The 15,852-nt window shown below is 42.0% G+C and overlaps 1 protein-coding gene across 3 annotated transcripts in view; it reads left to right on the forward strand.

The window, feature by feature from the left end:
• The window catches only part of STXBP5 (syntaxin binding protein 5), a 422,331-nt gene that overhangs the window by 386,549 nt on the left and 19,930 nt on the right, over positions 1-15,852 (forward strand). Inside the window, exons 21-22 of one of the 3 annotated variants that reach the window (XM_063443591.1) lie at positions 3,052-3,111; positions 3,215-3,262. The exons of the other annotated variants lie outside the window; for them this stretch is intronic. Of the exons in view, the coding sequence (XP_063299661.1) occupies positions 3,052-3,111; positions 3,215-3,262 (108 nt within the window). The remainder of the gene's footprint in view (positions 1-3,051; positions 3,112-3,214; positions 3,263-15,852) is intronic. 3 annotated transcript variants of the gene reach the window in all.

Consider the following 15,852-nt stretch of genomic DNA (forward strand, 5'->3'; position numbering starts at 1 on the left):
CAAGATTCCCACTTTCAAGATGGAGTCTACAATCTATTTTGCCTTTGATGCAGGAGTACCAGTTCGTGACAACTGTTGATCTGAAGGATGCATACCTTCATATTCTGATCCATCTGGATCATCAACAGTTTATTTCAGGATCAATACGTTTGTCTCCTTGCCCTTTGGACTGGTTATGGCTCCCAAACAGCACTAAGTGCTGTTGCAATGATGGAAAAATCCACGATCATGCTGTGGGTGAAATCCTGGAATGTGATTTTTTTTTTTTTCAGTGATTCCATTCCTGGTGTAGTCATTTTGGAAGCAAACTATTACTTGCCATCCAGGGATATTTTTCCCAGCTTGTTCAGCACAAGGGTATCCCAGAGAGATACCTAATGGTTTCTTATTTGAATGCTCTGCTCCCAGTGCATTGCGCCAGGGAGAAGAGCCTTGGTGCGGCCCTGGTAAGTTGCACTGATAGTTCCTTGGAACTCCCACTTGATCTGCTTGTTCCCCCTGATTTTTTTGTTACCTGGGGTGGATGGGAGGAGCTCTGTTCTTTTGGTAATTCCTGTGGTAATTGGTAATTTTGGTAATTCCACACTGGACCAGATATACAATTCTGGTAGAAATGTCCATGGCTAAACCATGGATGCTGCTTCTGAAGCAGGACTTTTTTTCTCCAAGTCCTCTTTTACCATCTAGACCTTCGGTAAATAAATGTACGATCATGCTTTCCAGAGGTCATTGAACCCTTGCTCACAAGCATGTCAACATGAACCATAGGTGTGCCATATATACTTGGCTTGGGTAATGGAAGTCTTTTTTTTCTCTTTAGGACTGGTTAGATACAAGTTAGGTGCAAGTATCTTGAACGGTTCAATTTCGTTGTTTTGGTGCTCTTCCACTTTAAGTTGATTTTGCATCAAACATCCAGACCTTTTTACACTCTCCAGTACAGATCTGAAGGTTCTATAGGAGGGGCTAAAGAGAGAGGAGTGTTCAGATAGTTGTGTAATTAACGTTTCTACCACCTTCAGTTCTCACGACTCACACCATTGAAACCTGATAATTTGTCAGGTAAGACACAATTTTTTTTATTTCATTTTGCCCATTCTTCATTTACTACTAGCTTTTTGACGTTTAAAACATGTTTAGCATAGTCGGCAATGAGTTGATACAACATTGAAACAATCCAATTTTAGGTAGTAAATAACGTCTTATAGTTTCTAGCCCTAAAAAAAGATGCTACATAGTAATTCTGTAGTATGTATTGCTAATTTATATACCATTTGGAAAAGTAATTCACAACTCTGCCACTTATGAATTCTGTATTAAGTTCTAGAAATGCTGCTACTGCAATTTATCCTAACCAGTATATAACTGTAAATCCCTTGACGAACAAGAAGCATCAATATCTAAACACAGGGGATATTGGAAAGCAGGCAACAAAAAAACAAAAACCAAAACATGTAGACTTCAATCCGCACAGCACTTTGGCCTATCTTGTCCCAAGAGAACTCATTAAGACTAGCTGTCTAAAGCAACCATAGGAACAACAACGGATATATCCAATAATGGAGGGAACTGACTTAACACCTGTCTACAGCAAGTTCTTTGTAGAGATAACTATATCTAAGTGGCACATTAATTAAGTGTCCCAAAATCAAACTAAAACAGCACAGGGAGAGCAATAGTCCCCCAAATAATGTCAACAGAGTAACAGGGTAAATCCACGAGGCTAAAAACAAAGAGGGGAAAAAAGGGGTATCTTAACCAGCTCAGGTGAAAATCCAAAAAGAAGAATAGGTTCCTGGTTTTTAGTGCCAGTTCAATGGCCATTAAAGTGTTCTCACTTGCTCAATCAAGGTGAGTCCTACACTAAAAGAAAAACACTTTGCTGATTTCAACTAAAAGGCAAAATCTCTGAGCCATAAACTGATATTCTTTCGAACCCCTGCACACTTATCAACCCTTAATAGGATACTCAAACACACAAAGTGCTCAAACTCCCATTACTGTTGCCACCAGCAATGGCTAAAGTATTAACCAGACCAAATATATAGAACAAGAGCTAAAAGTTACCCGCTCACTATTTCAAATCCATATGCTCATTTAAATATCAGGAGATTTTTTTTTTTAGTACCGCTCCAATGGCGGTTATAGTGCAAGCTTAAAAAAAATTAAAGTCTTTTAATTAATTTTATTCGTTTTTAATGCTTCTTTGTCCTAATGTGCTAAATAAAAAAAAGTAGACTAGAACCTACTATTGTTTTTATTTTATTTATTTTTTTCATATATTATTTTTCATTGGTTTTATTTAAAACTTGGCTGTTTTGCTCTGGAATAAAAAAAAAACATCTAGTCTTAGCAGCAGTCTCAGACTCTGTCATTGAAGGCTGTGGTCATGACAGTGTTCTAAGTTATCACAAAGTGACATTAAATCAAGCAGTATGCTTTTATATAGTGAATCAAATTCAAAGTTGCAAGTCTTATGCCAAAATAACCAATTCTAGTAAATGTTTAAAAGGGTCGACAGCATTACCCTTTTATTTTAGATTGTTTGGCCTAAATTTTGCAAATCTGCTTAAAGGCTCACCACAACTCACTGTTTAGTGAATTAATGTATTATCTTATTATTATACAGTTTAACGTATTATAAAGTAAAACCGCGTAATGTGAATCTCCAGCTTTGGATATTTGAATTGCACTGTATATTTAGCAGGTTAGCAAGGGAAAAATGTGAATTATAAATAGTAATTACGATACTTTAATAGTGTGTATCTCTATTCCCTTGAATCTTGTACAGTATAATATTTAATAAATATTGGATATGTAATATATTGAGCACCCTTGTTTCTTATGTATTATTAAAAGAACACATCCAAAACTCCATCTAATTCTGTATGGCACACCATTAAGCACCTAACGCAGCTCACATCGCATTAAATCTTTCAATTAATATCTGTCTTGAACCCTGCTTTCCTAAAACATGGGTGGCATCATTTTATTCCGAGCATGATTTGTTTTGTATATTTTGTGCATTAAATGTTGTCTTCACTCATATAGGTTTAACCTCACCCACTTCTTCTGATGATGAACAATCAAAGAATAAATTTATAGAAAAGGGTACAGTATTTTTTTTCTAATAACATTTTTACAATTTTTATACAACATCCATCTATCTTAAGGCTTTTTTTGTTGACGTCTTTTATTAAAATATTATTTACAGTTAAAATCAAAGGCAGAAAATTTTCCAAGTCCATGGCCACTGATCTAGGTAGGAAAGACCACGATTCTCTCTCTTTTGACCTGTGCCAGTGTCTTGCTCTTTTTACGAAAACTAACCACGGGGAAAATAGTTTCTTTGATTGCAAAGGGTAATCACATCTTTCTGTTTCTCTTCTGGGTTCTGGGAACTGATTAATTAACACAATCAAGGAATCTGGAATATAATTCTTTCTCTAATTTCTTTTACATAAATTGATAATGTCTTTGTTGATTTGGTGATAAGGTGTCTTGGAATTAACAAGGTTCAATCAATATGCTCTTCAGTTTTAGACTTTGACGTACTTCTTATTACGTATGTACAAGAAGTAATTCCTCTTACATCGAATAATTCAGAAACATTTATTATTACAATATGACATGTTTGATGCTTTAAGCGCCAGTAAATGTGCTGCATTATGTATTTATGGATTGAGCCCTGTTTTCCAGTTGGTGATCCAGTTTGAATGTTGGCTTTTGGCATGTTGCAAGGCATTCCTATATCTTTTAATTGGAATTGGTGCCTTAAAACAGTAATTTGGGAGAACATTTTGGATGTCTTACTTTTATGTGATTGGTTATAACATATATTACAGTAGTGTGCTTTTAAATAGTGAGTTGTGTGATCCTTTTTTTAACACAATAAAAATTCAATTTTTTCAACTGTACTTATTCACCAGTGTGTTACACTGCTAGAGCTATTTTCACAGGTTTGTTATCAATTTTAAGATAACCGGGTATTATAAACTTGAGAACAAAATATGTATACTTATTTTTTTATTATTTTTTTGGACTGGGAGTGACCAATGTGTGTTTTGGATGTAGAGTCTAGATAATTAGATTCAAACACAGATTAATTCAACTTTAACAAAATGAAGGTTCTGTTAGCTAACTTTTATGCCATAAACAATAAATCCATCCTTTCATGGATCTCTAGGATCTCTTATTACAGTAGGAAGATGCCTTTGAATTGGGGTGCCTAGGAGGAAGATATCCAGCTTTTGCAGAAATACTTCCTCCTATCCTTATAGCTGGTAAAGTGACAGTTGTAGTTCTCCAACACTGTGGAACTATCTTCTGGACAAACCTGTTTTACTAGTATATACTTTTATATTGGGCTTTTGTAAGTCAAAATTCAGCCCAGGCCAATCTGGGATGGATCTATAGTGATGCTCAGGAGCAGCAGCTCAGCTGTTCAGATGCCCTCGTTAGTCAGAGAGTGCTGATATATATATATATATATATATATTTTTTTTTTTTTTTTTTTTTTTTTTAATTTAATTTATTCCCTAAATAGCATTATTTTATCTTTGTTAAAAACTCATGAATTCTCAGTTATTTGCTGCGTAGCCAAAAATAAGTTAACTGGAAAAAAGTACGAAGTGTGTCCTTTAATTGTTAAAGCAGCCAGTAAGTATAAAACAGCAAGGGACTATCACGTAAACATGGGTATATCAAAATGTAAAAAAAAAAATATAATTTCATCAGTCTCCTCTTTTTTTCACAAATGTGAACACCAGTGACTGGAAAATAGAGTACATTGCTGCACTTCCAAAATTATGTGGCTTACCCAGTGATCTGGGGCCATGAAAAACCAAACAATTTGGAAACCTGAGCGCATCAGGAAAAAAATTATAATTTGGAAATCTGGGCTGGAGCCGCGACTGTGTAAACCCCACTCCTCCACACATAGCAGAAATCATAATTTAACTTGGAGGGTCAAATATTGACCCTCGGTGTCTAGGGTTTTGACTTTAATTTTTGCCATTGTGGCTGATAAAATGCTTTTCACTACAGTAATGAAGATGCATAGCAGCATAAGCAGTAGTATCACAATGACTATGATGCCTAGCAGTATTTCCTTTCCAAACTTACCCCACCAGCCTTCTAATCCAAAAGTCTAGTCAAACCCATCAAACAGTCCATCTTGCTTTGTTATCAACCACCTTTCTTATATTGTTTGTGTTTTTCGAATAGGTTTAGGATAGTCAGCAAGGTTGAAATAGCACATCCCTTTAAACCCGTGATCGTGTTTGAGCAATAGTTAATCTACAGTTTCCCTATTCTGCAGAATTGCTAGTTTGCTACCGTGAACATCTAAGAGCAATTCTTCAATAGCTTGAGATGTAGCGTTTAACCCCTTAGCTAGAGCACATGCAACTGTAATTATAACTCTTGCGTTACAGATCATCCTAGCACCTCTATCAGGGATGACTCTAAACCAGGCATAGGCAACCTTTGGCACTCCAGATGTTTTGGACTACACCTCCCATGATGCTTTGACAGCATTATGGGTGTAAGAGCATTATGGGGGATGTAGTCCACAACATCTGGAGTGCCGAAGGTTGCCTATACCTGCTCTAAACCTATGATTTCTGATAGTATGGTTATGTTTGACTTAGTTTGAATAAGCTGGGTCGCTCTCCTGTGTCTGCTATTTTGTGAGATATTATCCTTCATCCTCTTACGTTCAATCATGCTCATAGTTAGTCGAGTAAGAGAACAGGGTCTGCCAGTGATGGTACCTGGCATGTAAGCGTATGTTGTATTACCACACGAAAATGCCCACCCTTTTGGCAGGCTGACATGTTTGTGATGGCTGGGTATTAAGGCATTGCACGTCATGTTATTACCTAGGTTTACACACATGGAGTCACATCTGACCTTACATTACAGTGTTGTCTGAATGCTGTATTGTTCCTTTTTAGTAACATTCAGTTGTAGCTTTGGTATTCGCTGGGGGTCACAGGTCATGTTATCACACACATCCACTCTCGTTATGTTAAGTGTTACTATGGTGGTCATACCAGCCCCTAACGTTCTGGTTTGTGGTCAGTCAGCTACATTGGCATACACCGGAATAAAGTTATGTGTATCTTCTGATAAGACACCACTATCATTTTCAAGAATGCTAATAATAGATGTCGGTACACTGACAGGTGATGGAATGGCTATCAGGCAGGATGAAACAATATTACTGGTACTGAGTTTCAGTCCTAAGCAAAGAGGAAATATTAAATGTTCAGGTCATATAAGACCAGATATTAGTAGGTTGTGTTTAGGAGCCTTACAGAATGTCTTTGTCGAAGAACAGTAGGGTAAAGTTTTTAGTCTCCTAGTATAAAATCATAATAGTGATAATCATGATGCAGGTAAATTTGGGGTCATTGATGAGAGAACCTCTTTTGCTTGGTTTTCCCAGTGGGTTTGGTGCTTTCTTGATCCTGCTTGCATTGATCCATGTTGGGCTTTGATCTGTTAGCACAGCTGTGTGGGCAACTGTAATCACAGTGAAAGCTCAGAACGTGATCTCCTGGCTTGAACGGGTGCGTAGGAGAGTCACCTGGGAAAGGAAGAGACTGAGATACATCACCATAGATGCTGTTCAATTTATTAACCACGTTAGCAACATATTTTAGTCTCCCCATTTCTACTTCTCCTATCATGCCTTGGGTACCTGTAGCTGCCCATAACATGGGAAATAGTCTACCCATTAATATTTCAAATGGTGACATTCTAGTGGTTTTATTAGGTATCATTTGTATCTCCGCTAACACAGCAGATAAGTAATCCAATCAATTGTGAAAAGTTCCAATCGTCCCTTTTCTACGCTTATCCTTCCATCATGTGATATGTTGATATTTGTTTGAAAGTAGAAGCACACAAGAATTGTGTTGATAAAGCTAGAATAACACAACCTTGGTATATTTGACCTGAATCTGCCAATGCATTTTTGACATGCATTGGTCTGAATAAATGATTCAAACAGATACAATGATGTAGACCATGGGTGCCCAAAAGGTAAATTCCCAGATGTTGTAAAACTACAAATCCCAATCAATCCAAACAAATGCAATATACCAAAAATTGCATTCCTCTTTGTTTTGTTTTTAGTCCTTTAATGTGAAATGATCTTCAACCTTGTATTTTTTTTGGTTTAATTCAAATTTTATTGATTTCCACAACAAATATGCGGGGGCTACAGAAGAGAAAAGGGGAGGTTAATCAGGGGGAGGAAGGTTCCATTGTATACAACATTGTTGAGTTAGACATTAGTTATTATGTAACTTTCTAAGGTATTACTGCAAAGTTGTCCTTGTAGCGTGTCTTACATTGAACCTTGATGGGGTTTGCTAAACTGGGGTCCCGGGTATCCGGGGAGGGGTGAGGTATAAGGGGGGATAGGGGGATACTATGTACATGGGGGGGGAGAAGAGGTACAAGGTGTTTCCCAGTATCACATTTCAAACCGGTCGTGGTTGATTCCGTATTTGTGACCAATGTTTTAGCCAGGGTTCCCATATGTTTAGGTAACTATTGTATTTGCCTAATGTGGACCAATATAGTAATTCCATTTCTCTCATGTGCTCTACCCTTTCTATCCATTGGCTAATTGAGGGGGATACCGTTTGTCTCCAGTAAGTCGGTATAAGGTTGTTGGCTTCTCCCAGAAGCAGCCATAGCAGGCGCTGACTCTTCATGCATTGGAAAGATTATGGCCAACCCAGGAGAACCTGGGATGGGTTTAAGGAGTGCGGCAACTTTAGGACCTCATTAATTTTGGATATTACGTCCGACCAATAGGATTTTATTTGTGGACAAAACCACCACAGGTGTCCCATGTTGCCCACCTCACCCTTGCATCCCCAGCATTTATCGCTAACTGTTGGCCAATATAAATGGAGTAGGTCTGGGGTCCTATACCAGCGTGTAATGCGCTTATAGAAAGACTCGTGTCTCGATAGGCTAATGGAAGCATGCAAGTGTTTTGTGAAGACATATGCCCAGTCCAGTGGCGTACACACACTCCATGGGGCCCCGGTGCGAAACTGATCCGTGCCCCCCCCCCCCCTACCCTGACCCACTCCCCCCTGACTGTGGCCCCCCCCCCGACACATACATACAGACACAAACACATACACACAACCCCGACAGACACATACATACAGAGACACACACGCAGACACATACATACAGAGACACCCACAGACACATACATACAGAGACACACACAGACACACACATACAGAGACACAGATACACACATACAGAGACACAGACACACACATACAGAGACACAGACACATACATACAGAGACACAGACACACACATACAGAGACACAGACACACACATACAGAGACACAGACACACACATACAGACACAGATACACACATACAGACACAGACACACAATCATACACACATACAGAGACACAAACATACATACATACAGATACACACACATACAGAGACAAAGACACAGACATACATACACACAGAGACACAGACAGACAGACACATACAAAGACATACATACGGATACACACACACAGAGACACACACACACACAGACATACATACGGATACACAGACACACATACAGAGACAGGCACACACATACAGAGACACAGACACACATACACACACACACACACACACAGACACAGACATACACACATACAGAGACACAGACACACACATACATACACATATACAGAGATGTGAAAATACAAAACTCTTTCACTATAAGATTCAGTGGTAGTACAATTTCACCAGTGTAACATAACACCAAGTGTTGTAAATAAATAAAAACTTACCTCTAAATCATGGATATTAACCCGAAGATATCCTCAAATCTTCCTTATAAACATGTAACCAAAATATGGGTCAATCCAACTATAGGGAAATAAAAAATAACATAGTGCAACTCTGTTATTTTTTATTTCCCTATAGTTGGATTGACCCATATTTTGGTTACATATACAGAGACACAGACATACATACACACAGACACAAAGACATACAGAGACACAAATACACAAAATGTTTCCTACCATGTGTGACTTTCCCTGGGGTCCAGTGGTGGCTCAGCCTGATGGGAGTCAGAGTTCCCACTCTGACTCCCTCCTCCTTTCAGTTTCCTCCCGCGCGGGCTCTCAGTTTGCTGGGAGGAGTGACGTGCGGTCACTTCCTCCCAGCCGTGATGATGTAATCACAGGGGGCCCGGTCGCGCTCTTAAAGTGCCCAGCGCAGACCGGGCCCCCTTACAATCCATGTCCATCGGGTGGCCCTGACAGCATGGGCCACCCGATGGACCGCTTAACATGCGGCCCCGGCGGTTTGCTGCCGGGGCCGCAAAGCATGGCAGCTGCTATCCGGTCGCGGGGTTCCGCAGGGCGGCCGGGCCCCCTGGAGTGCCGGGCCCGGTCGCAGCTGCGACCCCTGCGACCGCGGTACGTACGCCACTGGCCCAGTCCTAGTGTGTCATGTGTATGTGTAATTCCTTCATCCATTTTTGTTGGCATGTCAGGGTCTCTTGGGTTTTATCGGAAGTTTGGATGAGTTTGTAGATTTGTGATAGGATGCGTTTCTGTGGCTTCGTGGTTGTGCACAGTGTCTCAATGGGGGTTAACCCCCTCAGTTTCCAGTGTGGCAGTACTTTTTGGGCGAGGGAGTGTCTCAGCTGCGTGTGTCTCATTGCTTCTATTAGTGAGTGGTGACCTCCTGGGTTTTGCTGGTGTCTAAGTGTAGGGGGTGTATCCTCTGTCATTAGGTTGCTAAGTTGCGGGTGTGGCTTCCCTGTTAGTTTTATAATATATCTGGGTTTTGGTTTAATGGATATAGAGGGGAGATGTCTGGCGACAAGTTCCATGTGGTTTTGTGTAGTCTCCATTTCTTAAGGATGTGGGGGATAAGGGGGTGGGTTGCGTTTGCTATTTGCTGTAGTTGGCCAGAGAGGGGGACTTGTGCGTAGTTTTGTTCTATGTCATACCACGCTTTTTTGTGCGTTGCGTCTGTCCATTCCTTTATTCTGGTGAAAAGAACTGCTATATAGTAGTTGTTCATATGGGGTAATCCCATATCTCCCTTCTTTTTGTCCCTTGTGAGTGTTTTATTTACCCAAATAAACGAGAGGAAGATTTTTTTTTAGTGTGTGGAGAAACGAGCGTCTGAGCTCAATGGGGAGCGTTTGAAATATGTATAGGATTTTTGGTAGTATCATCATTTTGATTATGTTGACCCTTCCAAAAAGGGAGAAGTGTGGTTTGTCCCATTGTTTCAGTTGGGATTCAATTTTAGCCAACAGGGGGATATAGTTCAATCTGTAAAGGCTCGTGATGGTAGGTGTTATTTTGACGCCTAAATATGTGAGGCCTGTGTTTGCCCATTTGTATGGGTAATTGTGGCTTATGTACTTATGTTGGGTCGGGTTTAAGTTTATTCCCATTAGTTCACACTTATCAGCGCTTATCTTGAAATTCAAGTATGTACTAAAATATTCTATTTCTTTTTGGATATGTGGAAGGGAACGATATGGGTGTGTGATGGTTATGAGCACGTCATCTGCGAAGGCAGAGATCTTCACCTCCTGTCCCCGTATGCTAAAGCCTGATATGTTGTTATTTGCCCTGACGGCATTCAGGAATGGCTCCACTACCAGAACGAACAGGAGTGGTGACAAAGGGCACCCCTGTCTCGTACCGTTGCCTATGGTAAAGGGGGGGGGGTTGCCCATTGACTCCAACTGTGGGCGACGGTCCCTTATACAGTGTCCTCGCCCATCGTATGTAATTGGGACCCAGTCCTATAGTTTCAAGGGTGGTAAAGAGGAAGGTCCAGTCTACTCGGTCGAATGCCTTTTCGGCGTCCACCGAGAGAAGTATTGTTGGTTTTTTGGTGAGAGAGGCACCGTGTATTATGTTGAGAACTCTGGTAGTATTGTCTCTTGCCTCTCTGCTGGGTATAAATCCTGCTTGGTCTGTATGGACCAAGTCGGGCAAGAGTGTCTTGAGTCGATTGGCAAGAATTTTTGCGAGGAGTTTAATGTCGAGGTTGATTAGGGAGATGGGCCTATAACTGCTGCATATGCTCTGGTCTTTGCCAGGTTTAGGCAGGATTGTAATCAATGCTTTCAGCATTGGGGGTGGTAGTTCTGGAGCGGTTAACAGGCTGTTGAGAACCTCTAAGTAATGGGGGGTCAAGATGTGTTGGAAAGATTGGTGGTATCGGGCTGTCAGGCCATCGGGTCCCGGACTTTTACCTTTAGGAAGAGTTTTTATTGCATTTTGCAATTCCTCCAGTTGGATATGTGTGTCTAAGATGGTGGATTGGTGGGCATCTATAGTTTTGGGGATGTGGGAGGAGATATATGTTTTAATGTCGTGAATGGGGCTTCTCGGTTGGTCTAGGACTAGGTTATATAGGTTACTATAATAGTCTCTGACGGTTTCGGCTATGTCCTCTGTTTTGTCTTTGTGTGTGCCATCACGTGCCTTTATGTGGGAAATGTATGTTTTTTGGTGTTTTTCTTTTAGGGCTCTAGCTAGGTATTTCCCACTCCTATTGCCGTGTGCATAATATGTCCCCTTTGTTAGGAGTACTGCTCTATGGGCCTTCATCATAAGCACATTGCGTAGATCAATTCTTAGTGCTGTTAGCGTGTTGTACGCTTCTACTGAGGGGTCTGTTTTATGTATTGTTTCAGCCCTGTGAGTGATTTGACCTTCGCTAGGCGTTCTTTCTTTATGCGTGTTCCCCACTTAATCAGTATGCCCCGGGTAATACCTTTGTGCGCCTCCCACACCCAGGTGTCCGCAGTTTCTTTATTCTTGTTTTCCAGAAAATATCTAGGGAGGGATTCATTGAGGTCATTGGTTACTCTGGAGTCATCTAGTAGCGATTCGTTTATTCGCCACGAATTGACCGGTGTGCCCATTCCTGTAATAGATAGTGTAAGGAATACCGGGGCATGGTCCGACCAGGTGATATGGCCTATTGATGCCTCCTTCAGCAAATGTAGATGTCTATGTTCTAGGAAGAACATATCCAGTCTGGAATAGCTATGTGCAAGCTATAATCCCTCTCTTGTGGGTGAGCTATTCTCCAGCAGTCCACTAATTGGTGGGCATGGAGTGATCTCTGGAACAAGGCCCTTTGGTGTTTCTGTGTGTCCCTACTGGCTGTAGAGCTATCTGTGGAGTGGTCTAGGACCATGTTCCAGTCCCCACCCAGAACTGCAAATTTGTGTAGTTTTCGAAGGCATGAATTAATAAAGGATACTTGCTTTGTATTTGGGGCATATATCGTTGCCTGCGTCAATAGGGTGTTGTTTAGCGTACCTTTAACGAATAAGTACCTTCCCAAGGGGTCCGTTTCGGTTGCACTCAGGGTAAAGACTATATGTGATGCTATGAGAATAGCTACTCCCCTTGCTTTGCCCCTTTGGTAGTTACTATAGAATGCTTGTCCTATCGTGTTTTTCCGTAGTTTGGGGGTTTGGTTCCCTTTAAAGTGTGTTTCCTGCAAGAAAACAATATCAGCCAGTTGTCTGTCAATTTCCTGAGTTAATACTGTGCGTTTCTCTGGAGTATTGAGTCCTCTAACATTGAGGGACATTATTTTAATATCAGCCATTAAGAAACAGGCAGATGTAGCGGTGTGTTACCTCTAGGGGGTGGTGTCTACACTTGTACCTTGTGGGGGGGTAAGGGAATGTGTGGGGGATCTTAAACTTGGAGTATTATGTACATTGAGCATGTAAGTAACATGCATCTGTCAGATGGTGTCTAGCGCGCTAGGCTCAGTGTGAGTCCTGCGGGCTTTCTGCGGCACCTCTCGGGGGTTACGGGGTCCTGGGTGTCCAGAACGTGTGGCCTGTAATCTGGACAGTAAACCCATGATCCCGAATGCGTATCTAATTATGGCATCTTATAATAACTCGGAGTAGCTCCGAAGCTTGGGTTTCCGTCCTCTAATTTCCACGCAGCCGTGGCCCAACTCCCAAGGGGGTACAGGCGTCGGCTGCGGAGAAGGCAGTAGAAATATGCTAAACATTAAACAATATGTAAATTGCGACATATGATGTAAAATTATCAGGTATCAGAGAGAGCATCTATGTGCTTCAAAAGGTAAGTATAAGCAATAAAGGATATATTAGGTCCCTCAAGCAGGTCTGTTTGCTGTGCTTTTGGGAGTTGTCATAAGTTAATTGCCCGATGGGGTACGTCTTCCTCTCTTTCTTGGGGTTCTTTGCCATTTGGCTCCATGGGATGGGCATGAAGTCTGTTCCCGTGGCAGCCCAGTCCAGTCCTCCACTGTGGTCTTCGGAAGTCCTAGGGCTTGCTGGAAAGCCGGGATGTCTGCGGGTGTGGAGATAGAGTATGATTTCCCCTGTTGTGTGACCACTAGGGCGAAGGGGTATGCCCATCTGTATTTAATATTGTTGTCCAAGAGGGCTGTTGTTATGGGCCGAAGCGCTCTTCTCGCTATGAGAGTTGATGGTGCCAAATCCTGGAAAATCATTACTTTATGGGCACCATGTTGAATGTCTCTGAAACGCCTGGCTTTTTGTAGAATTGCTTCTTTGAGCGGGAAATGGTGTACTCTACAGATAATATCCCTCGGTTTTTCTTGTGGTAGTGCTCGTGGTCTAATCGCTCTATGAGCGCGGTCAAATTTAATGACCGTGTCCAGCGGCCTGTCCAATATTTTGTTAAAGAGGCCTGTGAGGAGGAGGATAATATCTTCTGTTTCTCCCTCCATGGTTTCAGGGAGACCCCTTATTCTAAGGTTGTTTCTCCTTCCTCTATTGTCTAGATCTTCTAGTTTCCTTTGCAGGAATAGTATGGCCTCATTGTGGGTTTGTTCGAGGGATTGGATATCTGTAATATGCAAAGCTGTTGTCTCCCCCTCTTCTTCCAGAGTTTGGACTCTATGGCCTATATGGCTTACCACCTCGTGGAGCGATTGTATTTTGTCCCCAAAACTCCTCTCCATTTTGCAGAACATCGATTCCAAATCTTGTTTAGATGGTAATTGTGATAGGAGAGATTTTAGATCACTGCCATCTAGAGAGATATGAGAGGCCGCAGGGCTAGATGGTGTGCTGTGAGCGGGCGATTTCTCCGTCGCCGCCATCTTGGATACACGCTCTGTCTCCAATTTTTCTCCGAAGTACTTTCTAAGAGATGTTTTCGATGAGGTAAGTGAGGTGGCTGAGGTGGTGTTGGTCTGTGCTCTCGATTTCTTAGATGCCATGTCGCCTAAGCTGCCGGGATTGCCAGAGCTCGGCACTCACGCGGCCATTCACTCCGGCATCCAAGCCACACCCCCTCAACTTTGTATTTTAAATAAAACCACTGCCATAGTATTTTTGGTAAAATATCTATATAAGTAAGTCCAGTAGGCATTGCAAGGTGCATGCTCTGCATGTGCTTTCAATGAATTGGTTTTAAAAACCGCTGGGTGATTCCCATTAGAAAGGTAGGATTAGCTTGTTCAGCTTCAAAGGAAGATCAATTTTGCTGTATGCCAAGTTTGAAGAGCAGGTTATGCCAGCTTCCAGGTTAAGATTTATAGACTTTCTTGGGATGTCTAGAATTTGGTTGTTGGTTAGCAGCAGGGCTGGTGCTTCAATTAGGCAAGTTAGGCAGTAGCCTATGGTGCTGTTTGAGGGGGCACTTGCAGGGCCTATAATTCTTGTATGGACTACCCTGTCATACCTTTTTAAAAGGGGCAAGGGGCAAGGGAATGCCGGTAACCTAAATTATGTTTTTAACACTATAGGGTCAGGAAAACACATTTGTATTTCTGACCCTATAGTGTTCCTTTAAATGCATTTTTTTTTTTTTTTTTGGAATTCATTCTAGTATGTCCTTGACATCAGTGTGTGTATGCTGGGACATATTTGTATTGAGAGTCTTTATGTGTGTGTAAATGCATGTCCATATTTGGATGTAGTTTGTGTGTGAACTCAGGTTTGCATGTGTGGAACATTTGTGTGTGTGAACACAGGGGCATGCAGTTATTATAAAAGCTGTAGTGGGAAAGGGGTATTGGGGGCAGTAGTGGGGGGCAGGGGGTAATAGAAGGTATTAGAGGTGCAGGGGAGGAATAGAGGCTGTAGTGGGTAGGGGGTTGTAGAATGTGTAGCGGGTAGTGGGGGTTGTAGAATGTGTAGGGGGTAGTGGGGGTTGTAGAATGTGTAGGGGGTAGTGGGGGTTGTAGGATGTGTAGGGGGTAGTGGGGGTTGTAGGATGTGTACGGGGTAGTGGGGGTTGTAGGATGTGTAGGGGGTAGTGGGGGTTGTAGAATGTGTAGGGGGTAGTGGCTTTTTAAAACAAAAGGTTAAATGAGGCATCCCCCTTCCCTGAGCCTTGCATTTGTCCATGGTGGTGCAGAGAGTCCAACCTCCTCTTGGGCATGCGAGTGTCCAGAAGATCTCCCTCCCTGGCCGACCATGGAATTGCGGGGCATGCTGCCGGAAACACTGATAGAGCAGTTCCGCACAGGGCTGCTCTGATCAGTTACAGGCAGCCTGCATGCTGTGCTCATCTCAAGGCAGGTGCTCTGCTCCTGTAGCCTCTGCTGATGCTGCACTAGACAGGCACAGTGAGAGGCAGCCTGGTGGGTCTTTGGTAAGGCCCCTTGGCTGTCTCTCAGTGTGCTACAAAAGGGGATGTCTCTCAGTGTGCTACAAAAGGGGCAGTCTCCCCAAGGGAGAACTTCTGTAACAGAAGGGGCCCACAGAAGTTAATGCGGGCCCCTTACTGAGTTCAGGCTCGCTGGGGAGCTTGTTAAACTCCCCAGCTACCATTACATT

This window comes from Pelobates fuscus, chromosome 2 (genome assembly GCF_036172605.1).
Source record: "Pelobates fuscus isolate aPelFus1 chromosome 2, aPelFus1.pri, whole genome shotgun sequence".
Classification (NCBI taxonomy): Eukaryota; Metazoa; Chordata; class Amphibia; order Anura; family Pelobatidae; genus Pelobates; species Pelobates fuscus.